General features: G+C 39.8%; 2 protein-coding genes across 12 annotated transcripts in view; one reads left to right on the top strand and one right to left on the bottom strand.

Moving 5' to 3' along the window:
• ZNF106 (zinc finger protein 106) overlaps positions 1 to 11,967 on the top strand; it is a 69,021-nt gene extending 57,054 nt beyond the window's left edge. Inside the window, exons 21-22 of the mRNA XM_075614144.1 lie at positions 379 to 525; positions 2,153 to 11,967. Coding sequence (XP_075470259.1) covers positions 379 to 525; positions 2,153 to 2,209 — 204 coding nt within the window. The 3' untranslated portion in view covers positions 2,210 to 11,967. The remainder of the gene's footprint in view (positions 1 to 378; positions 526 to 2,152) is intronic.
• An 846-nt stretch (positions 11,968 to 12,813) lies between these two features.
• CAPN3 (calpain 3) overlaps positions 12,814 to 27,248 on the bottom strand; it is a 111,858-nt gene continuing 97,423 nt past the window's right edge. For all 11 annotated transcript variants that reach the window (XM_075614149.1, XM_075614145.1, XM_075614147.1 and 8 more), the window contains 2 exons: positions 21,632 to 21,690; positions 12,814 to 21,100 (listed from right to left, as the gene is read on the bottom strand). In XM_075614149.1, coding sequence (XP_075470264.1) covers positions 21,074 to 21,100; positions 21,632 to 21,690 — 86 coding nt within the window. In that variant the 3' untranslated portion in view covers positions 12,814 to 21,073. The remainder of the gene's footprint in view (positions 21,101 to 21,631; positions 21,691 to 27,248) is intronic.

Below are 27,248 nucleotides of genomic sequence, written 5' to 3'. Positions count from 1 at the left end.
CTCTTGGACTGCTCATTTAACCAGCCTCAGTAGATTTTTAGTGCAAATTAAAGGGGGGGAAAATAAGCAACATAGGTGCAGAATTTGCTACATCACATCCCATATGTGCATCAGATACATTCTATTGATCCACAAATCGCAAAATATGTATTTTCCCCAGTATTGCTCCAAAATTACCTTGATGCTGATCTCCCTGTTCTGAGGTTTAAACTACTGGAACAAGATTGGGATTCCATCAGCGATGTGGGTGCATGGTGTGTCTTTATTACATCCTGTTGGGTACAATCATGCCCTAATCCCTGCATACCACTAAAAGGAAAATTAAAATAAATGGTAGGGAGTTTGAATTAATATGATATTTCCGCATCTATTTTTTAGTGGCATGGATGTTCGCTGATTTTTGGGGTTGCAGACCATCTGAAGCAACATCTGCTTACCGATCACACCAACCCAAACTTCCAGACACTGAAGTGCAGATGGAAAAACTGTGATGCATTCTTTACAGCACGGAGAAGCTCCAAACAGGTATGAATCCACGTATAAGATACAACGGCTTTTGGTCTTACAAAGAAATAAGATGAGGAAGGTGTCAGGAATAAAATAGTTAGGCATGGTTTTTGGCAAACACAACCATTGCGGTGCTCAGTGTGAGCTTCAGGTTTTAAAAAAAAAAAAAAAATTGTATGTGACGAGCACGCGCATTTTAAGTGAAACGTCTTTGGGGCCTATGCAGAGAGCAGCGCTATTTCGAAATTCGCCATTTTTTGGAGAAAATCGCGCAGAAAGCAGCAGAAAATGGCGAGTTCCGAAAAACGCGCCAATTTTTCTTTTCTAGTTATAAAACTCGCCTCGCGGCTGGCGAGAACCTCAATCTCGCCAGTTTTAAAAATATCCGTATGCAGAGAGGCGCGAACGGCATCTAGCGGCTGTTCGCGCCAATAAAATGGCGCGATTGTCTCAGTTTTAACTCGCCAGAAAAAACTGCCGCTCGCGGCCATTGCAAAGGGAAAAAAAAAGCCGCGAATTTGTTTTAACACATTTCTGAAGCGCGCATCTCGCCAATTTAAACTCGCCACACGCATCCATGTTAAACATAGCAGAATTCGCACTTTTCTGCATATGGAGATTAAAACTCTCCAAAAAAGCTACTTTTTAATAAATTCGCCAATTTTAAAATTCGCTGCTCTCTGCATAGGCCCCTAAGTCTTTTGTCACAGAAATTGTGATGGTGATTTTTTAATTAAATATCAAAACACAATTTCAGTGACAAAACGCAAAGAAGTTGGACTTGGAACGTGCATGTTCAGCAGACATCCCGTTTTAGCCATTTACACTTCTATATTTATACCAATTGTGAATTCCTTTCTGTGTGTGTGTGTGTGTGTGTGTGTGTGTGTGCGCGTGTCTGTGTGTGTGTGTGTGTGTGTGTGTGTGTGTGTGTGTGCGCGCGTGTCTCTGTGTGTGTGTGTGCGTGTCTCTGTGTGTGTGTGTGTGTGTGCGTGTCTCTGTGTGTGTTTGTGCGTGACTGTGACTGCGACTGCGCAACTTCCGGGACGGTACTTCCGTCTCCATGAAGGCGATTTACTGCAAGGGAAATTTTCGTTTTGGTAGGTGCCAGCATACAAGTTTCACTTCAAAAATATTTTGACAGATGAGCCAACGGTAAAACACGAAACCCTTGCCGTGTTTATTTGCATGTGTACGTCGAGGATCTAAATGTGCAATTTAGGTATGTGTACAATGTGTACAGCAATCTGTAGCTTTTATATCACCCGGACACAGAAAGGAGAACTCACACTTAAAACTCGTTGTATATTGTCATGTGTGCTCGCAAAACCTGGAGTGTCTCCAGATCATATAGTGAAAAGACGAGGGGAGCAGCACACTCGCGGACTTGGTGCAAAATAAAGTTTATTCAAAGATCTTTGAATAAACTTTATTTTGCACCAAGTCCATAAGAGTGCTGCACCACTCGTGTCTGCTTTTCTATCACTGCTGGAAGTGGTTTGCGAGCCGCTGGTCTAAACTGTACCGTGTAAAAATACAGCGGTTCTCTCTTTTGTTGTCACCTAAATGACACGAGAAGGTAGATTCAGTTTTTCGTGTCTACATGACTTGCTGTATTCCAACGTTTTCCATTTTCCCCTCACAGGGCGCTGTTGGACACATTGAACGACATGCAGAAGAAGATAGCCGAATAGACTCGTAATCAAGCACATTACCTCCCATATTGGGAAGTCCATTTCTAAGCAACATCAAGAGTTCTTCTGCACGTTTAGGCTCCTTATGATTTCTGCACGCTACAAATATGGCGCTTGTAGAAGTCTCAGCTCACCTTTGTGTATGTCAATAACCACACAAAGCAACAGCCTAGGAGGCCCAAACCAGTATGCTTACTATTAAACACTGATTGAGAACTCACATGCCCTTTGCTCATTGCTGTTAAACTATTCATTTTTTCAATTTTATTAATCAATCATTTGCCACAATAATAAGCAAAAGTCCTCATTTTTAATAGTCTTTTTCATGGGCACAGCATGGAGAAAATATAATTCTATTCCCCTCGTGGTACTTTAGTTTTCAACAAACAAAAAAAAAATACTAAAAATGTCCCCTTTTATGAAGGGTAGCAAAAGCCTTTTTTTTAAGCTTTCCTTTAAGTCTTTAATAAGAAAGGCTGAATATTTGTTTATATAATTCATTAATTATTGGTGCAGTCCCTCCAAAGGTTTATGCTAGAATGCCAGGTAATTAGATAAGTGCCAAGTGTTAAATATGGTTTACATTTCTTAAATATAACGTAACATGCATCTAATCAATACCAAAAACATTGCAGCTTTTTTTCATGTTCCCTTAACACTTAAAGTTTCATCTGACCTCGAGGGCAGAAGTATCACAATGAGGCTTGTTCAAAGGCAATTTCAATAAAAAGTCCTTTACATGGGAGTATCCGGGATTGCACCTTTATTTCACATATACTTTAGGTTTTAAGCAATGCAGGAACATTATAAATGAACATTGATACTGAACTACGTGTGACTGAGTGGGCATAGTGTCCATTTACTTCAGGTTCCTGTTTGTTTGGTTTTAATTGAATACCAGTGAGGGCCAGCAATTAAGCAAATGGCTGTAGCTTTGTACTTTAGATCCCTATTGAAACTCCATTAACCATTTGAGTGGCAATGTGGAAATCCAGCTGTGTAGTGCACCACTGCCTTAAAAATAGGTGCAGAACATTGACAGTGGGTTACACATACGTTACTCAATATGTATAAGACTAAAAGTGTAAACTTTCTTAGTAATTGGTCTATTATATGTTCATTTAAATGGGACTTGGACCTTTTGCAGGACTTGCAATAATAAGCTTTATCCTGTCACTGACAGATGTGGGTATGCTTTTCCTTACTGTTATGTCCCTTTAACCACTTTACTTTGTGGATTTCTAAACAAAACAATTCACACCTGGTCAGTAAGGGATAGCCAAGGGACTTATGCCTGAGAGTGTTCTCCTGCTATAATTTTCCCAACTTGCCCCATTCTAACAAAGGAATTAGGTGAGTATCATGTTACAGTATGTTAAGTCTTTCTTACATCTAATATTCTTCTAATTCTTTTGTCTTCTTGTTGTGTATTAGCAGCCATAAGTGAGTGGTTGTTGTATGTTTTTCTGAGTGTCGCTAGACTGCAATCAGAAGCTGTGGGTACAGAATGTTCAAATACGAGAATTTTAAAAACACCGCCAAACCTTTCTAATTAAAGATGAGGTAACAACTAAAGCTGTAACTATATAATAATTTAGATCATATCTTTTGGCAGGTTTGTGTGAGCATGAAAATTTGCGATAATTTTAGTTACATTTTCTTTATTGCTGCATAGCAATCTTGCATATCGATTGTTCAGGTTTTGATTTTTTTTTTTTCTCAGAACAGTATTTGATAAAATTGCAGGAAGCCCACTGTTTAAGTCTATTGATTGTCCTTTAACAAATATTGCTTTCCCACATTCGGAGACAGTAAATCCGCAGCTCTGGGGACAGTAAATCTCTCTACACTTGTTGAGTGCGGCTGTTTTTGTATAATACAAAACCCCATGCACCAGTCCCTTCTCTGATCTGAAACTAATATCATAGTGGTAAATAAGTATAAAAAAAACAGGTGCTTTTTATATTATTGCAGTGTTAAATGGTCCTTGATAAATGACCCCTGAAGTTTGCATTTTATATTACACTGGTGTGCATTAGAAGTCTGTTATTCAGACAGTGCATGTTAATTGTCTTTGGTGGAGTTTCTCTGAGAAATCTGTGGATCATACTTTTTGTTTCCTTTAAGGAGAGACTAGCGAATGATGTTTTGATATGTCAACAATGAGAAACAATTACTTGCATAACATTTATCACTTGTTCAAACTAAACAATGAATCTGTGTGAAGTTTATTATACTATGTTCCACTCGTTTCCAAGAATTGTAATTGCTTTCACAGCTCGAGTAATGGCATAAAGGCTCCCAGTGAGGCAAAGTAATTACTAGACTTGTGTAATAAAAATGATAGATGTTTATCAAAAACTGACTGAACTTCTGCCATTGTAATTCGAAGTTCATAAAGGGATTTGCTTCACTGAGTCTTTACTGACCGTGGAACCTTCCATTCTAATACCATCATTCACAGTTTTTCATCTGACAGTGATACATTGAAGTTGTTTCTGAATAGTTGGTTTCTTATGACTTGGCTCCCTATAATGTACGTCTTGTCTTGTTTAATACCTGGATGGGTTATACAGTGTAATGCATAGCACTGCGTTGCGCTACCCTATAGCACGCAAAGCGGGAAACATTAGTAGGCTTTTCAGCAAAGTGTGCGTGCGTGTTTTCATTGAAGTGAGCAAACGAGTACAAAATAAGACACCAACACTGATGTTGGTTCAAAACATGAAATATATCTACTATATATTTGTGAAAGCATTGTATGTATGTTTCTCTGTCTGTGCTGTGTTCCCTGTCCCTAGCGGCAATCTCATTGGTCCCTTGGCCCGCCCGCCCCGCACACCTCTCATTGGCCTCACACACTCACACCACCCCCTTGGCCCGCCCCCCACACCTCTCATTGGCCTCACACACTCACACCACTGTTTCAAGGCCCCCTTGGCCCGCCCCCGCACACCTCACCACTGCCTCACTCTCCCAGCCCTCACTGAGCTTTGGGAACGCACCTAACTCTCACTGCTCTGACAGCTCTCACCTCTCAACGCACTAAACCCTCACCGGCTGCTACCACCAAAAGGAATCAGGTACAGACTCTCTATATATATATATATTGTGTAAGCACCTGAAAACCGCAGGACACAACACAACTCACCTTCAGCCTCATGAGACACACTCCTTCACCGGACAAACAAAGCCCTCCTGTAGCACGCCAAACACTCACAAAACACTCCCGTGCCACGCAACCACCAACAAAACCCTCCCGTCGCCCACAACAATCCCCCCCCCCCCAGCCCACGTGCACCGAAAATACAACAAACACCTCCCGTAGGACAAAATAAAATCCCTCCGGAACCAACACAACTCATATACCGTTTGCACACTCAACTAACACTCCGGTGGCCCACAACCCCCCCCCCCCCAATAGCCCAACCACCACTCCACGTAGCCCACTCCCGTGACCACAACCCAGCTGCCATCTCCAAAAAAAAAACCACGTGCACTGACAATAAAACAAACAACTCCCGTAGGACTAAATAAAATCCCTCCGGAACCAACACAACTCTCCTTCAGCCTCATACGACACACTGCTTCACCGCAAAAATAAAGCCCTCCTGTCGCCCCAAAATAAATTAATATACCATGCAACACAACACTCAACAAACACTCCGGTGGCACACAAACCCCCCCACCCCCCACACAAATACCCCCCCACACAGAAACACCCCCCCACACAACCCCCCCCCCCCCCACACACAACCCCCCCCCCCCCCAACTCACCTTCAGCCTCACATCCCGGGCAACGCCAGGTCTCTCAGCTAGTTCAATATAAATGTCATATTGTGTAAAAAAAAGTTAAGTCAATAGTACTGAATTGGTGCGTCCGTCTGTCCGTATTTGCCCGAAGGTGTTCTAAATGAAAAGGTGTTGGGCTGTGCATATAATAAGAGTACAGTTTTCGAAAGGACATTTTTAGGGGGGGGAAAAAACATAACACTATATTCAGGCCAATACGGAGAGAGGTGTGTGTATATATCTATAGATAGGCACTATAAGCGCAGCCTTAGCCTACATGAGCTTCCCACATTCTGTCTATCTCTATCTCTCTCTATCTCTCTGTCTATTCTCTTGTGAGCACATTCACGTCTTAGACAGGTCTGCAACCCTGCTTTTCGCCATTATCACCTAGCATACAGTGCTTCCACTGCAGCAAGGGATTCTGGGAAATGACATGCAAATAAGTACACAGTGCCACCTTTTGTCTCAAAACCATTATTACATGTAACCCTTAAGCCAATGCTTGCTGTTTTAAACATTGCCTGGGATGAGATGCAAAGCCAATGAACCCACTCACAGACGGACTGTTTCGTCCTTGTGGGTCTCATCAGTGAGGTTTGTTGTACTGGCTTTGCAATTTGAGACATGAGTCTTCACCACACATTATTTCGGTTGTATGCATGTAAAAAAAAAAAAAATGTATGTGTATATATATACATATATATATATATTTATATATATGTATGTGTATATATATATATATATATATATATATATATATATTCAGTGTTCGACAACCTATACATTTGCTCGCCCCGGGCGAGTGGATTTAACCCCCGGGCGAGTAAATATTGGTCCAAGCAGCACACGTTTGGTACTAGGTGGCGAGTAGATTTTTTTGTGTGGCGAGTAGATTTTTTGGTGATTTGTCAACCACTGTATATATTTATATATATGTATATGTACAAGAGTCTGATCAAGGTTCTTTTTCTAGCCCCAAACTTCAATCTCATGCACTCGGCTAGGGTGTCAGCCTGCTAGATTTGGTGGTAATGTCTTTGCATTATATTTTCATAATTGTACTTATATACAACAAACCGTGAGCAGAAAAATATACATCTATATTGTATGATCAATTCAGTACTGTTGAATTATCTTTCTTTTTACAATGTATCATTTACATTGAATATATTTCATTATTTTAACATCTGTGTTAATGTCTTATTTTTGACTAGTTTGCTCACTTCTTTGGTTACATATTGACCTTTGATGGCTCTGAGATACCATCTGAACAACAGACAAACTATTTTACCATATTTATTCTATATTTGCTTAGTCCCCACACATTACCAGGTGGGTACTTGTTGATGTCACCTTTTTACTTTCGTGTGTGTGTGTGTGTGTGTGTGTGTGTGTGTGTGTGTGTGTGTGTGTGTGTGTGTGTGTGTGTGTGTGTGTGTGTGTGTGTGTGTGTGTGTGTGTGCGCAAAGCAGTAACAGTTTTTATTGTTTTGACGTGGTTGTCTTATTTTTAAATGGGTGCTGGGTTGCAAGTTTAAAAAAAAAAAAAACCGTGTGGGGGGTATGATACAGTCTTTGTTTTAACCAGTTTTTAAAGGCATGAAATTTTGGGAAAATGTGTGGATGGCACCACTGTATCTTGTGACTAAATATATTAAGTTTGTTTCACGGTGTTTAATACTTTTGAGGAGTTGGTTTGTTGTTTTTCTTTTGTTCACATTCGTGACAATCATTAGCATAATATTGAACCCAAGTGTGTTTATTAGATAAGGGCATCAAATATATACACTTTTGACATTTTAGGGTAGAACAATACACATCAGGAGATCCTTACTTGAGCTTATGTAATTGTTCAGTGTCAGTATTTCTTGTGTGATTTGCGGTTATGGTAAAACCATACTGCTATGATTAGTGAGTGTTGTGTAGTTGTGTTCTATGTAGTGGATTCTTGCTAAAGATGTTTCTATACGTAGATGTCCTAAACAGGGATTCATTCGAATACATTTGTATAACACTTTTTTAATTAAAGCACCAGCTCCTTCAAAAGCAATTAATAAAAAAAACATGGCGCGAATTGCTATTGGGTATTTGGTTTTTTTTTGCCATTTGGAAGCTAAATGTCCTAAGCCATTGTGTTGGTGAGAATGGACGGCCTACATTTAGAAAGGTAAGGGTCTATTTACTAAAGTCTACTGGGCGCAAATCTAAGGGCCAAATTAATACAAAACACTGCATATTTGTTTGGGGGGGGGGCAATGCAAAAACAATTAAATAATTGCACCCGTTTTGTCAATGTAGCAGCTTGTAGACTTTAGTAAATAACCCCCATTAGTCTTACATATTGTAGTGTTCTTTCTTAAAATTGTGGAAGAGAAGGCAGACAATTACCAGGCATATTTAGAAATTAAGTGTATGATGTGACTTTTTTTGTTTTTAAAGCGTAAGGAACCTGGTGCTTTTTAAGGGATCTGTCCTACGTTTTTCCAGTTAATTACATACTCGCAGTCTGTGACAATGAAGAGAAAAGATGTGTGCCATGGGACTTACTATCGTTTAAACTGTACTAACCATATCACATGAAGACAATTAGCAAAGCCAAAGTGGAGAAGTTGTTTTGCTTTTGCTATTTGTCAGGAGGACTTCACATTACAAGATCTGTAGTATTTGTAGCCTTCAGCTTACTATGATATGGTGAAAGTAACTGCATGTTTTATACGTTTTGTAATGGATTTCTTTTGAAGGGGGGGCGAGTGTAGAATGTCAGTATTTTTAAAAATCATAGTTTTTAAAAAAAAATAATTTATGGTCATGTTGCTATTGACTGCATTGTTGTAGAATGTTATATATTTAAGGAAAGTAGAAATTGGAGCCTGCAGGATTGACTAGAGCTATAGCAGATATCTTTACTGGGATAGTCCCATGTCTTGGGCTGAAAATCATTAAGTAAATCACTTAAAATAGTCACTACAAAGGTAATTTAACCTAGTGTAACCAATCAACCTTTTTATTTTTTCTTCCCCCTGTCAAAAATGTTTTTCATTTCACTAGGTATGGGGTGGCCAACTCCAGTCCTCAAGGGCCACAAACAGGTCAGGTTTTCCAGATATCCCTACTTCAGCACGGGTGGCTGTCTATGAACTGAGCACTTTATTTAAACACGTAAATACTCTTTCCCAGTCCCTGCCACTGCGTGTGGTGGATATTTTTTATACTGTAAATACCCTCTCTGCCGCCCCCCTCCCCCCCATTAAGAGACTTCATGTGGGGGGGGGGGGGGGGTTCTTTCCATTTTACGATCATCAATACTAGTACAGAGAAGCTGCTATTCATTAGATTCATATTGGGAGAGAGGACAACATCAAAACAGTGAAAACATTAGGCTTAGCTGCCCAGCCACTGGCCGATAATGTACAGTAATGCAGGGGCGGCCAACTCAAGTCCTCAAAGGCCACCAACAGGTCAAGTTCAGGATATCCCTCCTTCAGCACAGGGGGCACATTGAGCCTCCTGTGCTGAAGCAGAGATTCTGAAAACTTGACCTGTTGGTGGCCCTTGAGGACTGGAGGTGGCCACCTCTGCACTAGGTTGTCTATTGTAATCTTATTAGATACTTCTTGTACTACCAGTTTGTCTATTGAGGACATCAGAAGTTCATTTCTCAAAACACAGAAGAAAAAAAAAAAGCTTAACAATTTTCTTTGCTTGGTTATATAAAAGCTCAAAACAGATTTGGGTGATCATTGTAAAAACCCTCAAAGGCATTTTGTTACCATGGCAACACAGTCCTTAAAAGGATTTTAAATACTTTGCTGCCTTAACGGAAAAAAAACTTCTACATTTAACCAGTTAGACACTTAACGTCTATTAGTTCACTTTGGTGTATAGAGGGACTGTCCTTTAAAACCTGAAAAAAATCTGCTTTACAGATAAAGGAGCATACAGAAAATGGGCCAGCAACGCAGTGCAGGTGTCTAGAAATAAAGGGGGCAAGTAGGTTTGTGGTCATTATTGAGGGCTATCGTAAATACATGACATCTCTGGAAAACTTGTCTTCTCTGCTTTGCACCTGGGAGTTTACAGAACCATGGTAAGGTATCGTTTCTGTGACATTCCCCTAAGGGTTTCAAAACTAGTGAAACAACCTCCAATAATTCCATTGCACCTCTTCACTATTCTTTGGCAGAAAGTATCACAAGTGCCCAATGACTTTAACCCTTATCCCATGCCTATTACTATTTATATACGTTTTTGTATTTTTCCTGTTCTAATAACCTAATAAAAAGAGCTGCAAAAAAAATAACATAAGGAAAAGTAAGATTTCTATGCAATCTTTCTGTTGGTTTAGTTTGCATGCAGCCCAGGGAGCAACAGATTTTTCAGATGGGTTAGTATTACATTACAACTAATATGGCCTCTCTTGGAATGGCTACAGTGACCAGTCCTGTTTTATGCATGTCGTCTTGCTCCATAAGAGAAGACTCTTTCTAGCAGGGTTTAGTAAATATGGCTCGTTTAAGCCTCATGAAAGTGAATTGCTTTAAGGTGCCTTTCTGGTGGTGGGAGGTGACCTTTTATGGAGTAACATTAGTAAATATGGCCCATTAACTTGAATAGAGCTGTCTTCCAACATGAAAGTTGCCTTATGGAGTAGCACTTCTTAGTAACTATGGCCCGTTATATGTTACAGTCTCTCTGAAGCCTCTCACTTTGTCTGTTTGAGAGTTGGGACATTCTATGTTGGTGCCTCTACCATAACAACTTTGTCTAGTGTCTCTGATAAATAGGGACTTTGGGAAGTTCAAATTTAGTTTTCTAAAGCCTGTCCCACAGATGAGTAAGCAAGAATGTCTCAAAGAAGTAACAAAAACTGTCATCGTTACTAAGTTCTGGTTCTGGAGTTGCCAGTGTTTGAACATGCAGTACAAAAATCAGCTTCTGTTTGTGCTCCTTGGGCTTTGTCATTTTTACTTTTAACGTTTTTGCTGTATTCATATGTATGCACAAGTATAAATTGTAAAATAATTCTGTACCTATGCTGTATTGGGTATTACTTTGAAAAGTCAAATGGCAAATCGAATTCTCATGAAATGCGTGTGTTTGATCCATAGTAAGATCACAAATTACATCATACACATTACACAAGTGTACAATACTATTTTTGACACTTATGGTAGATATTGTAGTGTCAGAAGCATGGGAACCAGGTCAGTGAAAAAGTAAAATGTTTTATTCATACTACAGTAGGTGTATATGCTTGCTCACAATGCACATTTCGGGGGTAATGCATGTACAATACATTGTGGGTACAGTTTTCTCCTGGAGCATGTCGTTATTATATGGTTGAAACAGGTCTGTATGGTTCTTCCCACTGCTTTGTTTTATAATGTAATATTCATAATTCCATTGATTGGCTTAAACTCGACCCCCTTTGAAGCTTGCTGATTTCGCTTCCACAAAGTGTTTCACTGAAACAGCAGATAGTATTGATATTTAAAACGTAGTGAAAAAACACCATTGAATCACAGCCTCATCCTTAAAACACCACTGTGTGACTTGTTTTTAAGGGTATCAAGTCATTTTACTTGTTTGCCAATTCATTTGTTACTCTTAAACTTGCTTGGCTGTGGTAAATAAGGATAGAGCTGGAAACCAATGATTTATATGGTATCTGTTGGGTCAGTGAGGGATGCTTTAATCCGTAAAACATGGAAGGTGTTAACTTGTCTATAAAAGCAGTGCTATTCTGGCCCGTCCGTAAGTTTAATGGAAGAGCATTTGGAATACTTGTTACATTTTAACCTGTGAAAATGTATTTCTTCATGTTAGACATTTTGGTAATGCTGATTTTTGTATTAACACAATTGTACCTGGAACAGTTTGTACTGCCCTAGTACAGTACAAGAATTCCATTGCTGATCAAAACCGTGTTGTTGTAAACCAGTACTTATTGTTTTGTGTACAAGCGTCAAAAATTTTTTTTTAAAAATCATGCTGACTAATAGACTCTTCGGTGTAAGCTCTGAACTTTGACCTCCAAACGTGTAAAGAGTTAAAAATAACAAAAATAAAGTAATTTTATCTGCAAGTCAGAGTCTGTATTTTATTTCATGGTTAACACGGACAACAGAAACACAATTAGAAATTCTATCTATGGAACCTTGAGAGAGGGCGATATCTTAGGACCAGATGTCGATCTTCGAATACTACTAGACTTGAGGACCGTGCGAGTGCAGCATTTTCTTCTTTACAGTATTTCTGGATCCTATCAAACTGTAAAACGGCACATTAAGCAATACAAATTAATGCTCTGTTATTGCTATACACTTTTCGTTGTCTAAAGCTTTTGTTTAGAGAGAGGAGAAGCAAGAGTGATTGGATTTGGCTAATCTGACCACACCTGAACTTGCGCAATGCCTAGGCTTGAACTGAAGGGGGGAAAAATGGCAAAATTCAGTGTTTCGGTTCTCTCCTATGACTATTCTCAAGAATATTTGTTCTTGAGAGAGACCCCAAGGGAGGACTGAAATGTTGGACTTTTTGTTAGTAAAACGTTATTTGGTTAATACCTGTGCTGGCTCCTAGCTTCTAGACAACAAACAAGTGAACAACGTATCCATTACATACCCTTGGAACACAACTGAAAAAACGCACCAAATGCAGTAGAGTGCAAACCACTGCTTGGTTGCTAAGCAACCAGAGACGCACCGGATGTTATTGCACAATAGGAATAGGTAAATGAGAAAAAGAAGTGTGTGGATGTCACAGGAGACCATGCAATTTACACCTTTTTACCAGGATCATGCATTGAGCAAAACAAGTTAACGAAACAAATTGTACTTTTATTCACAAGAAAAGGCATACACACAATGATACACAAACTAGAGCAAAAATACATACTTGGGAATTGGGGTAACAACCTAGACTCTCCTAGGTGCAGGGAATCCTAACGCTGATAACAGTTGCAAAAACAGGACAGAAAATATTCCAGGCAGCTTTCACTGAAGCAGCCCTTTTCTTGCTGGAGACTTGAAACTGGAAACTTAAAATCTGAGAATCTTAGAGGACTGGAGAACTATCTGATGGGTGCAGGGGGTTATAATACCTCCTGTTTTGTTAAAAAAATACTATAGCCCAATCCAATGCATGAGCAATTTCTCCGCAGCCAATCAGAGACAAGCTGGTAGAAAAAACAGGGTTACCTGGAAATATGAATGAACCAAGGAGCATGTGCAATTTGGCACCTATGGCCCTGGTTCCCTCAATGCCACATGCGGAGACAGGCTCCTGCCAGTCTGGTGGGGCAAATGGAAATGAAAGAGCGTACATTGATCTCAGGGTGTGGATACTTGAATTCTTCCCTCCTGTCCAAATGGTCTTGACACCTCGGACATCCTCTGGGGCTTTCATCTCCAGATGTCCTGCCAGATCTACTGGCACCAATTGGTTGCTCCAGTGGCCTGTCAGAGCATTGGTTCTGAAAGTCCTAGCTCATTTCTGTGCACAAGAAACAGACAATAGGGGAGCACAAAATGAATAATGGATAAAACCGTATAGTCATATATCAAAACTGAACTTATAATTCAAATGGATGGTAATTACCAGACCTAGTGCTCAAGGGATATACAGTATACCCCAGTCAAAGTACTAGTACTGATTAAAAGGCAACTGGTTGAAACTACAATTTATGTGTAGAAATATGGGTAATGATCGTATATCGTAATGTAGGTAGTTGGTGGCATGTGTTAGAAAATGCAGGGCTTCTGGTTGTTCTGCTTTGTTCTTGAATGTTGTCGAGATTGCAGTGGCGTAGGGCCATAGATTCACGAAACATCCTGTTAAGTTATCCCCACATAAACTCCACAAGGACACATGATGATATCTAGACAATGGGGCCTATTCTAGTAGCTTTGAATTTGTCATTGCCAAATCGCACGTTTTGGCATGTTCAGAAGTCCCGGTATGAAAAGTGAAAAAGTGGTATTCTCTTATTACAAATCGCATTTTTTAAACTGCATCTATAAAAAGTCACAAACTGCCCGATTTGCTTTATAAGCAAAATGACCTGGAGGAGGATAAGGACATCCAAACTTAGTAGTATCTCCAGTTGTATATATGTCCCCTCAAACCTCGCACCAAATTAGGGAGAGACGCCTGTGCTGAAAAAGAACCATTCCTCAGGTATCCTATGAGATATGCTAATGTCTATTCAAAGTATATGACACAATTCTATATGCACACAGCCATAGCCTCTCTAACCTTCAACACATACTTTAGTCTGACTTTTTGAGACTCGAAAACTGGATTTCCCAAAACAAACTGTTTTTAAACACTGACAAGACTGTAACAATGGTATTTGGGACCAAGGCTAAATTTTTAAAGCTTCCAATGACTGAGCTCCAGATCAGAACCAACGCTAACACCAACCTAACCCCTGTTACTAGTTTTAAATACCTGGGCATATGGTTTGACTCACACTTAACATTCGGGATGCACATTGATAACCTGACATCCAAAACCTATGCCAAACTAGGTGTACTTTACAGGAACAAATCCGCCCGAAGTCTGCTGGTCAGGAAGCGTATCGCACAGCAGATGCTAATGTCAATTATCGACTATGGGGACATAGTATACAGCTTGGCATCCCAAACCCACCTTAGCAAACTTGACACCCTCTACAATTCAATATGCAGTTTTGTTCTCCAATGCAACTACAACACACATCACTACGAAATGCTCAAAGAACTAGATTGCACCTAGACTCAAGTGATGAACAAAGTTCACCTTTCCCGTCTTGCCTTCAAATACTTTCTGGGCAAGCTACCCATCTATCTGAACAAGCTCCTCACCCCTACCACATGCAGCATTTATCTGAGATCAGACTCCAAAAGACTGTTCATGGTGCCAAGGCTCAACAAAGTATCCGGCCGCTCCTCCTTGTCTTACCGTGCACCCCAAAACTGGAACAACCTACCAGAGACTCTCGCATCCACCACCAGTTTAAATTCTTTCAAAACTAAAGCTGTCTCACATTTTAATCTGGTCTGTAACTGTTACATACGCCTATAATATATATTATATTTAACTGTGCATGCAATGTCTTGTAAATAATGTATACCCTGTTCACTTATGTAACTGTATTTGTAACCATGTATTATTTGTCATCTTAACTCTATGCCCAGGACATACTTGAAAACGAGAGGCAACTCTCAATGTATTACTTCCTGGTAAAATATTTTATAAATAAATATATTTAAATGAGTCATACATCCTAAAATATATCCGTAAGACCAATCTGTTTAAAGGCCCTTATGATGAATGGGGGTACCAATATCAGACCAACAGTATTTGAACCCATAACCCTGCCATCCAGGCAGCAGCTCTAGCAATAATTTTGACTGAACCACCTATGCTCCCACCGATATATCCTTAAAACCTTAACTGTTGGTGGTACTTGAGGACTGCGGTTGGGAACCACTGGTCTACGCCACCTGGTCGGTCAGTGCCAGTTAGGATATAGCCTCATGTCATTTTATTTCTTCTTTGGTTTGTTGTGTGCCCAGTGAAGCCAACAAATTTGCTAATTACTGCGTGTATACAGTACCAGAGCCAGGCGTAACAGACAGTCAATTTAAGGAGCAATTTGCTTTTGTGTAATTTTTCACCTGCCCCGCACTGTGTGTATCCAAAGAGTTCAGTGGCCTACGTTAACACCAGCAAATAAATTACATTGGGTGAATTGCCCACAATTAATCCTTTATATGTTTGTTTTAATTGCTTTATGTTGTTGTATTCCAGAGTGGAATTTAAGGGAATTTATAGGCAGCAGGGAGGTACAGCTGAATTTTTTTAAAACTTGTTAAAACACAGGCCACATAATCACAGGACAGTTTTAATATGAACAGGGTCGTTGTTTTATTTAATTACTGTGACCGTGACAATAAATGACAGTCCCTTCCTTTTCCCTACATCAGTGGTGACAAACTCCAGTCCTCAAGGGACATCAACTAAGTCAAGTTTTCAGGCTATGCCTGCTTCAGCACAGGAGGCACGATCAGTAGCTCAGTCATTATAACTGAGCCAGTGATTGAGCCTCCTGTGCTGAAGCAGGGATATCTTGAAAACCTGACCTGTTGGTGGCCCTTGAGAACTAGAGTTGGCCTTCCCTGCCCTACTGTACATTATCGGGCTGTAGATGGGCAGCTAAGACTAGTGTTTTCACTGTTTTGTTTCTCCTGATATACATGTACTGAACAGCAGTTTCTCTGTACTAGTGTTGATCGTATAATGGAAAAAAACTAAAGTCTTTTTAATAGGGAAAAAAAAGCGTTTATGAAAAATATTCACCACACTCAGTGGCAGGGATTGGCAAAGTGTATTTATGTTTTTGAATAAAGTGCCCAGGTCCCAAGTGAGTGCCCATGGTCCCCAACCTTCTTTGTTTCTCTGATAATACGGAATGCAGGTCTATCAGTTCATGGCAGTGTGAGACTGAGCGATCAATGAATGAGCAGAGGAAGAAGCGGTGGTTCCTGCTCTTGGGCCCACATGGAACAAAAACTTTGGAAGTTCTGAAAGGATAGCTATGAGTTTTGACATTTCTGTTGCTGTAAAGCAGCTTGTAAAGAGGCAGCCAAAGCGGGCCCTCCAAAAACTATTGATTTCCTTTTGGCCAAAATGTAGATTAGCAGTATGCACTAAATGATGTATTGATCTAGTATTCAATATGCTTGGAAGAGTTTTTCGCTACGTGAACTGTTCAATTGTGACTAAATGTTTCCATTAGGTTCACTTAGCCAAAAAAGTCAGAATGACTGAGCCACCTGTGCTGAAGCAGGGATATCATTAAAAACCTTACCTGTTGGTGGCCCTTGAGGACTGGAGTTGGCCACCGCTGGTTTAGAGTAATCCGACATGCTTACCATATTCTTAACACACACTTCCTAGTTCTATAAATGTAATAGTGTAAATATATATATATATATATATATATATATATATATATTTACACTATCACTCAATTCTGTTTTATTGTAATTTTAAATTCACTTCATGTGTCCCCTCCAATATTTTAGGATGTTCAACCATCCATTGACTGCACAAAACGCCTAGACTGTGCTTTACAAAAGGTGATACATTGATGTTCGTATTCTAAATGACAATATACTTTCCATATGCTTGTTATTTGAATCGGACGGTTGAATGGCATAAATCACTGCAACCATAAGAGGAGTTGGAGGCATTTAAATATTATGCACATGACAATGTTGTGTACGGTTTTGGCAACTGTCAAGTTTAAACTGGTGTGTTAAATGTTAACGTGGTCAAACGTATTTTACTCAGAAGGAACATCAGCTAAATAGTGTTAGGTGGTGTTAGAACACCTTCATGCTGTTAAACCGGTGCATACAATTACACGGTGCATGATTAGGGAGGAGTTTTTCATGGGTATTTGCTTCTCATAATAAAATGTACACAAATCAAGCCAAAAACAGACTTCTTTAATCAAATATTAATATACTTCTATTTAAGTTTCTTGAGAAATCTTCACAGTTTCAAAGGTTTTGATGACGTCTCAAGTCTGTGTTGTGTCCATGTGCTGAACAGCGATGAGGTGTTCCAATTTAGGAAGCATTGTCCTTTGCTAAACGGGGAATACGGGTCACTGCGCAACAACTGTAAACATACATTTCATTCTCGGTGATTATACAATGGCGCTGTCTCAGTTTCCATTTTTACCACTGTGCCTCAAAGTATATTTTTAGGAAATGAGATTTGAAAGTTTTGCATGTCCTCCGTTTTGGAATGAGACAAACTTCTCTAATTCTTACAATTCATCTTGTATTATACTGGTACTACAATAAACACTAAGCAAAGGTGCTGGGCAGTGGGTGACTTGCAAGTCAAGCTCATTTGGCTTTGCCAGGTTCTCAAATGACTATTGATAATATTATACTGATATATATATATATATATATATATATATATATATATATATATATTATATTTGCAATCACGTGGCTGCTCCTCTGGAACAATCACATGATTGAGGCGTCGCTCATGACTGAACAAGAAAGAAGAATCCTCTGCCAGATCGTGCTCGGTTCCCTACATCGTGAGCAAATGGCATATGACGAAGCTACTATATCATTTAGTCCCTGGAGTGCCAGAACCTATGACATGGGGGGCACTGAAATGGTTAAGATCACTTTAAAAATGTAGGCCAAAAGTTTTAACAGCAAATATAGAATATTAAAGAGATACTACGTTGACTTGAATAGAATAGTGCAGGGGTGAGCAACTCCACTCCTCAAGGGCCACCAACAGGTGAGGTTTTAAAGCTGCAGTTCAGTCAATATCCTGCATGTGTGTTTTTTTTAATAAATCAGTTCTGTAGTAAGAAAAAATACTTTTAGCATTTTCTGTTTTTTAAAAAAACAACTTTGAAAGACCAATTTTCTTGTATTCTATTTTAACAGCCATTTACTAAGGCACTGCCCCTTCATGTCCTGTCACAAGCCCTGGCACACCCCTTTGTCAGCCCTGCCCTCCCTCTGCACATGTCAGTGCAGGAGTGCTCATGAATATTCATGAGCTTCCACTGACTGACAAGCAGAATATAAACAAATCCCAGCTTTTAATATGTCACCAAATTTCGACCTATAAATACATGGAGAACGAATTGACCTGCAGCTATACAGTTCTATAGGTAATTAGAGATTGCGCACATAAAACTATTGAAGTAAAAAAATAAATGTAAAAAAAAAAAAAAGACTGAACTGCAGCTTTAAGCATATCCCTGTTTCAGCACAGGTGGCTCAGTCATTCACTGAGCCACTGATTGAGCCACCTGTGCTGCAACACGGATATCCTTAAAACCTGACCTGTTGGTGGCCCTTGAGGACTGGAGTTGCTCACCCCTGGAATAGAGGCATCAATTCCAAAGTTGTATTTATGAGGGCTAATTATAAATCAGATGTTGGAATACTTGCAAAAATTTTATCAATCGATATTTCACCAGAATGGAAAATGATTTGATCGTTTCATAAAGCATGTGATCACCTTGTAAAGGGAGGAGGAAGACGGCGCAGTGTGGGGCTGCAGCCTTATGGTTATACACTTCAGAATGTTCATTTAGAGCGGTGGTTAGAGTGGAGTTTCAGTCTCTAATGTGAGTGATTCAACGTTATAAACAATTTATATGTTGCAGTATGGAAATGGATGCGGTACCACGTAGCCCAAGGCAAAAACTAAGCATTTGATCAAGTTTTGAAGGTAACCTACAGTATGCCTAAATCCTATTTATCATGTTTTAAATTGAGATAAATTATATAGTGGACCATAAAGTGTATTTTACCAAAAGAATGAGTCTATTATTAGAGTTAGAGAAAGGTCTGCCCAAGTCTTAGCTCCGTCTGACTATTTTCCTCCCATAATGAAGGCATTCAGGCACAAAAAATAGAATTGTGTGAAAATGGTCCAATTTTCAGCAGTTGGCATATTGAATGTATTTAGGGCTGTCTGTTTTGATGCAGCTGTGTTGAATACCCAAAGGAAAGCCCTGAAAATAATGTTTTGCACTTGTACAAGCAGTTGACCCGTTCCTGGGGATGCCCCATGTTTATTAGTATACCTTTTATAAGACTATATACTGTCTCACATCCACATACTGATGTTCTACAAAAATATGATTATCTAGTACTATCAATTTCACACTGTCTATTACTATGGTCCAAACTCAACACACTAAAGTATTAAGATTTCACATTTAATAAACAGATTGAACATAGGAAAAATTGGGAGGAATAATGAAATGTTTTGAGCTATACTGTAGCTGTAACTTGAACTATTTAGAAGTGGTACCCAGAAGAAAAATAACGCTTGAGGCATTAAGACATGCGGTTTGTTAGCACAATTCGCTTTGACAGGGATCCTCCGTGAAATACAATTATCTATCTCGGTGATTCCAGTCCTCAGGGACTGCTAACAGTTCAGGTTAAGGCTGAGGCCCCGGTGTCAGCGCTGCATGCGCGCCTGCACGGCTGGCGGCGCGTGCAGCTGAGATCCTGTCTGCGGTGAGCTGCAGGTGGAAAGACGGGGGTGTGGCAAGGGGCGCGACCATGATATCACCTGGCAGGTTCGCCCTCATTGGCTGAACCGCTGGTGGGGCGTGGCCTGTCTTCAGAGAAATCTGGTCACGCAACGTGGTTGGCAAGGTATAGCGGTCCCGGCCCCATTGAGGGGCAGCTCTTGTCCCTGCAGCACACGCCATAGAGAGCGCTGCAGCAGGGACCTAGCCTTTAGGCTGCTGTCCCAGTGCGTTGTGCGTACAAGCACCGCCCCCCAATCTATCCGGGCCCAGTACATGCGTCGTTGCGCATTTAGCAGCCGTGGTGTACTGCAAGTTTTCACACAATTTTTTTTTAATGTGGAATTTGCGACGGAGGCGTGGCCATGCCCCCGCCGGCGGTTCAGCCAATGAGGGCGAACCAGCCGCGTGAGATCATGGCCATGCCCCCGCAAACTCCTGCCAAGCCCCCCCTCGTCGCAAACTCTCCCTCTCTCCCAGGACCGCAATCTGCGGTGAAGCGCTGTGCACGCGTCGCCCCCCCGCCGGGTGCGCGTGCTACACAACGCACTGGGACCGCACCCTCAGGCTATTCTCTAATTAGCACATTTGGCCCAATCATTTTGGCTGAACTACCTGTGCTCAAGCAGGGGTATCCTTAAAACCTGAACTGTTTGTGGTCCTTGAGGAGTTGAGTTGGGGCCCACTGATTATTCTTTTTGATAAATGAGATACAATTTTGTTTGTCTGCGTGTAATGACACCTGGCTATGAACTATATGTCCTGACATTACCTCTACTTCCAGAGGGGAATTACATCTCATCGACTTCTCTAAAACATTTATAGAAAGTACACTTTTTTGGGGGATAAGTGAAGGGGTTTGTAGGTGTATGTTAGGACTGAGGTAAATGTGAAGAGCTCTGTCTAACAGATATCCTGAGGCTATCCTGTGCAGTATTCTTGGAGAGGAGTGAATGTGTGGAGATCGGAGTCTGGAGCAGGATACGTTGATTTTAGGCGTACATGGTAAGTTGTAGCCACTAGAATGAAGAGAGAAAAGTCATGTTAATGACCAGTTGATTTATTTAATTTGTGAACATTTTTGAACATGACCTTGAAATCCATAACATTGTGCTACAGTACGTCATGTGATAAGTTAAGAAAACTGGAGTTACACTGTAGCGATTAGCAGTTTTCTCAGCAATAAACCTCAGGCTAGGCCGCTAGGAGATTAAAAAATGGGGATGGAATTTGATCTCAAGCAAAAGCATTTTGAAATTCTCAAACACAGGAATCAATCAAGGGGTTAAAATCTCTCTGGGAAGAAAAAAGGAATTTTCTGAGATTCTGACATAAGTGGCAAAGTGTTTCTGATCAAATTGTTATGACTTCAGTTGGTAAAGAAGTCTCACTAACATTATCAGTATGTAGAGCTATTAAATTCACACTATTCTAAGGCTAGTTAGGGAAGTTACAGTAAGTGAAGGAAAAGAAACTTATTTTGCTTCAAGAAGCATGATACATTCCTATTAAATAAAATTAGAGCGTTACTGAAATGTTTGATAATTTACCTCCAACACATTGAGCTTAATGATACCATCTCCATCTTTGTCAAACGCATGGAATGCCCCTGTAGGTTGAAATATAAACATGATGCCATAGAATATCATTCATGATCAGCAAGAATCAAATACAGCATTAGCTCTGTATAGTAAAACATGTCTATAATATAGGATATACAGTGAAGGATTACAGGTTTCTAAACCACCGCATGTGTGACACGATTTCAAGACAGTGTCACTTATTACATTACTGGTGTTTCAACTAATGAATGAACTGAATCATGTTTAGTATGTTACAGTATTTGTAAAATTCCAACTCTATCATTACTGTATTACAGAGTAAAAGAAGCAACCCCATGTAGCTGGTCGCCAAACTATATATATATATATTAAAAAAATAAATTATTACAGACTTGAAAATTATGTTTGTGATTTGGATAATAAAGCGAAAGTAATGAAAATCGTTCAGCAGTTCTTTGAGGATATACATGCACATTTTTGTTGCAAAGATAAAAAAAAAGTGGTCATTAGAGCAGGAGTAGTATTGAAAACTAGCATGAACATTATACATTAGGCTTCATCCTGACCTTGTTCTCTCCCATATGGATTACTGCAACATTCTTTTACCTTTTGCCTTCCTGCCTCACACCTTTCTCCATTACAGTCTATTTAAAATGCTGCTGCTCGAATCATCTCCTGCTCTTCTGAACTCGTATCTGAGTCTGTGTCATATTCTCTAGCCTGCTGTACCCATGCTTGGCCACCGGGACTGCTGCCACTCTCAATGTCTTGTTCTAGCATGCAGTACCTAAACTTGTCCACCGGGATTGCTGCTGCTAAACTAAGGAACATTCCAGAACCTGATACCTGACACCTCTGCACCTGTGCTCCACCTCTCAGCCTGCCTATATAAAACTCCCTTTCCTGTTCCTCCTTGCCTGTTTATACTGGTTCCTTAGCTCCTGCAAGGTTCCTGTGTTTACTGCTGTGTTTACTGCTGTGTTAGCTATTGCTATCATCCTGTTCCAGTTTCTTCGTTGCAGACCTCTGCTTGTTTCCTGACTTCGCTACCTGCCGCCTGCCTCGGACCCCTGCTTGTATCCTGACTTCGCTACCTGCTGCCTGCCTCGGACCCCTGCTTGTTTCCTGACTTCGCTACCTGCCGCCTGCCTCTGATCTCTGCTTGTGACCCCTACTTCGCTCCCTGCTGTTCCTGCCACTGGGATCCACTTTAGCCGAAGTCCAATCCTTGACAGTCTGACGACCTAAAATCTCTCTGGGGGCTTCCCAACAATCTCTATATAAATTACAAAATGATACTTCTTTCTTTTGCAGCTCTACATATATCACACATATCAAATCGCCTCTTATCCTCGACCCAAGCATATCTCATTTTAGCACCTTTTACCTTCACCCCATTCCTCTCACATCAAATCTGTTTCAAACATCATTCCCATCTTTTTTTCCACTTAATATTCGTCAAGCACCTTCTCTTTTCATTCTTATAGCCCATCTGAAAATTCCCCCCTTTAAAGAAGCATCTCATTGTCAAAATATCTGTACAACTACGTACTCCAGATGCACTTGACCTGTCTGACTTGAACGTCTAATACATTTATTTTTACTACTAGTGTGTCTGTAAATCTCCTAATTTACCATTTAGGATTGTAAACTCTATGGTTCAGGGGCTCCCTTTGCCTTGTGTTGTTATTTACTTGCTGCTCTGATCCTGATTTTTAATACTTTATTTTCCCTGTATTGTAATTTGTGTACACTGTTGACACTATGTAAATAAAATTATATCTACATAAACATCATGTTTGGCCGGCTAATTTGTGAAACACAAAAAAAAATCTGCTCGGGCTTTGATTACCAATTAAACTATGGAATTTAAAATGAACAATCTTCTGTAAACAATTGAACAATGTATTTGATTGCCTTAAACAACTATCAGTGCTAAAAGCAAAGCGTTCACTGTTTTTTGTTGTTTCTCTGGAAATTAATTGCAATTTGCATTTCTTAGGTGCCTGTGAATGGTGCAGTGTTTGCCAAACAAGTGTTTTCTCTACCCTTATCTCACTCTGAGCTTATCAGAACATCAATATAGTTGAGGGTATAGGTGGGGGGGGGACGGGACTAGTTGTGCAAGCACTTTCTGAACACACTCCACACAAAAGGGAGCAGCCAGGAAATTAAACCCCAATTAAAAATACTTACAGGTGTCAGATTTGGGTAAAATTGCATCAACCACGCATATGTAACCCCTTAAACATGTCACTGCCATTGGCACTTTGGTCCTGGGGCGGATTACCTGTGCAATCTTGAAGTGTAGCAGTCTGACTCACAAACAGTGGGAAGGTTATGTATGGGTATGAACAGCGGTGAAGGTGGATGACAATGTAAGGGTGGGTAGCTAAAATCTTCTACAGGTACTGTATGTGATTTTCGGCATGTCACTTTAATTTTATGAGACTCAGGAATCATACAATATGTTGTAATCTTTTTGGAACATGGTTTTATTGAAGAAATCTATGTGCAACACCCATTATGTTATTAGCTATGTATATCAAATGTATTAAAATTATGCTTTGGTGCATGCATTTATAAAATCATATCACCTGTCCATATATGAACACCTACAAGCAAAGATAATGTATGTCTGTTTATCTAGGATATTTCCATCAATGCAATTATATTCACTAAACTGTCTCTTCCAACCAATTCTCCACTACAAGTCCTTATTATGGTATTCATTTACTGTAGGTTTATATTTACATATTTTTTGGGACCGGGTACATTGAACTGCTTTAACTCAGAATATTTGATATATAAACGTATAGAAATTGTTAACTTGTAATTTTTATAAGAGAACTTTTGTGTCATTCCAATCATACTAATTGTTTCTGATCCTACTGATGAATACTGTACTCAACTGATTGCTTTATTAGATAAAGGGTTCAAGAAACATGCTATTATACAGGATGAATACGAATTTATAAACATTTCTTATTCACGTATTCCAGTATTTTACGCAATACCTAAAATTCATAAGAATTTGTTAGAGCCTCCTGGAAGGCCTATCATATCAGGTATTCATTCATTATCATCGAATTTATCTCAAGTTTATTGATTTTCAGTTACAACCATTTGTCACACAACTAAGCTCTTATTTGCATGACACTACACACATACTGCAGATCCTACAAGATGTTCAATGGCGCCCAGGTTATGTGTGGGTGACTGGAGATGTTTCCTCACTCTACACAGTTATAGATCATCAACTTGGGTGCCAGGCAGTTCAACATACACTTGAATAAGATCCCAGTATGTCACCAGCCTTAAAGTGTTTTCATTTGGATTGTATACAATTTATTTTGACTCACAATTATTTTTGTTTTGATCATCAGTTTTATTTACAGGTATGCGGTACAGCCATGGGAGCCAGGTTTGCACCAAGTTATGCCAATTTATTTATGGGCCATTGGGAGGGCCAATATATTTGGAACAACTGTCCTCTCGGTGCAAACCTGGTGCTCTGGCGCCGCTATATCGACGATATTATTTTTATTTGGGATAGGAGTCTTGAACTCCTGGATTCATTTATTAATTATTTAAACACTAATCATATGAATCTCAAATTCACCTGTCAATATGATATTACATGTATCAATTTTTTGGATTTAGAAATTTCCTCTGTTAATCTATTAGTACTCGAACACTTTTTAAGCCAGTTCAAGCAAATAATTATGTTATGGCTGACAGTAACCATAATCCGCAATGGATTCGGAACATCACTAAGGGACAATTTGTTCACCTGAGGCACAACTGTTCTAATGATGAGACCTTTGTGTCACTGTATGCATTGCTTGTAAATTCAGTGCAAGTAAGACCACCTCTATGTCCAATGTGACCTCAAAAATATATAAAATTAGGTCTTATATTAACTCACACCACATTTGTGATTTATCTGCTGCGATGTCCCTGCGGCCTACAATATGTGGGGCGTACAGGGAGATCGTACCAGAGGCGTATGTATTAGCATATTTACACTATTTTTTGACACACCATAATCAGAACCCTAATGGTTTGGTATGTCAGGCCATTTAAGCTTATTCAGGGAACTGGAGAGGGGGAGAAAATTTGAAATATATCCGTAGCCGTGAGGGGGGGATAATTTGAAATATATCAGTAGGCGTGTGGCATACTGGATTTATGAGTTAAAAACTTTATCCCCCGATGGGTTAAACATTGATTTTGACTTGGGATCATTTTTGGTGGATTAAGGTCTTGCCCGAGTCAAAGTATTAACCCTTTGTTTGGATTTCTTTTTCTTTTTGAATGATGTCCAATATATGGATGAGTTTGCACATTGGTGTTTTGACAGTCTTTTAGTAAGGTTCAGGCTGTTCCGGATGACTACTAATTATTAATTATTTTTAAACATTTTTGATATTACTAACTCCACCAAGCAGTTCCCCTCTCAAGTATGAATTACATATTTTTATAGCAAGGTCTGCTTTAGTTTGTCCAGTTCATTCTATTCATCTTGCACTGGTCAATTGGTCCCAGGTGTAAGTACCTGAGGACCTACATCTGTATGGGTTATTAATATTTTATAAGTATACAATATTTTATATATTTGTGTATTTTATCTATTTATTGTTTTTACGATTTCTTAGGCTCCCTATTGTTGATTTCTATGTTGTTATATGTTGTCTTTATGTGTTGTGATCAGCTTTGATGCAAGCTCCCAATTTATTGATATCATTATTATTTAATTGCAAGTGGTATAAATATTGTTTATGCCCCCCCCCCCCTTATCACATGCCCCTGAGGAAGTGAGCCTATCACGAAATGCGTAGGGTTTCTGGGGGAGTTTGTGTGACTGACGTTGCTGGCGAATCTACGGAGCACAGAGCCTATCACTGTCCATTATTATCTGTGCGGTGTTTGGCGAAGGAAAAGGGATGCTCCCGCGTATGCGCGCACACACCAAGCACACGTTGCTCTGCAGTGTGGGACTCCATCGGATCCGTGTGGCGGTTTTATCCCTGTCTGAGCAGGAGGGGTTACGGTACTGGACACTGAACGGCGGGACTCGCGATGGCGGCCCTGAGTGTTAAGGAAAGGAACCTCCACAGCCAGACCCTGTTATCTACCTGATAGGTCTGGATCTCCTCCACTGTGCCCATTTGAAACCTGCTTGATGTGAGTAGGTTTCTAATTTTTCCCAACCGGAGCTGCTATAATCAGCCACCAACCCCCTTTGTATGCTATCATTTGTTTTACTGTTTATGCATTATTTTACCCAGCTTTTCACTATATTAAATAGGTGGCTCATATGAACTAACTATACTGTACTGTACCTGTAGCTTTCTCCCCTCTCCTCCAAGTAATGGTTAACATCTGACAAAGACAAGATTCTGAAACTCCTGCTTTACATGATTGATTGCTAACTACATCATTTTGTAGTACCGTGTACTATCTTTCCTCCCAGCAATACAAAGAGCCCAGTTAATACAGGACAAATGTACAGTTAGAGGTTAAAATCCCTACCTTATATGATTGATTGCTACTTTGTGCAATGTCTATAAACAGATTTCAACAGGAGTTTACCCCCGGTAGA

Source organism: Ascaphus truei, chromosome 9, assembly GCF_040206685.1.
Source record: "Ascaphus truei isolate aAscTru1 chromosome 9, aAscTru1.hap1, whole genome shotgun sequence".
Classification (NCBI taxonomy): domain Eukaryota; kingdom Metazoa; phylum Chordata; class Amphibia; order Anura; family Ascaphidae; genus Ascaphus; species Ascaphus truei.
The sequence above is the reverse complement of the archived record's forward strand: the minus strand, read 5'-3'. Positions and strand labels throughout refer to the sequence as shown.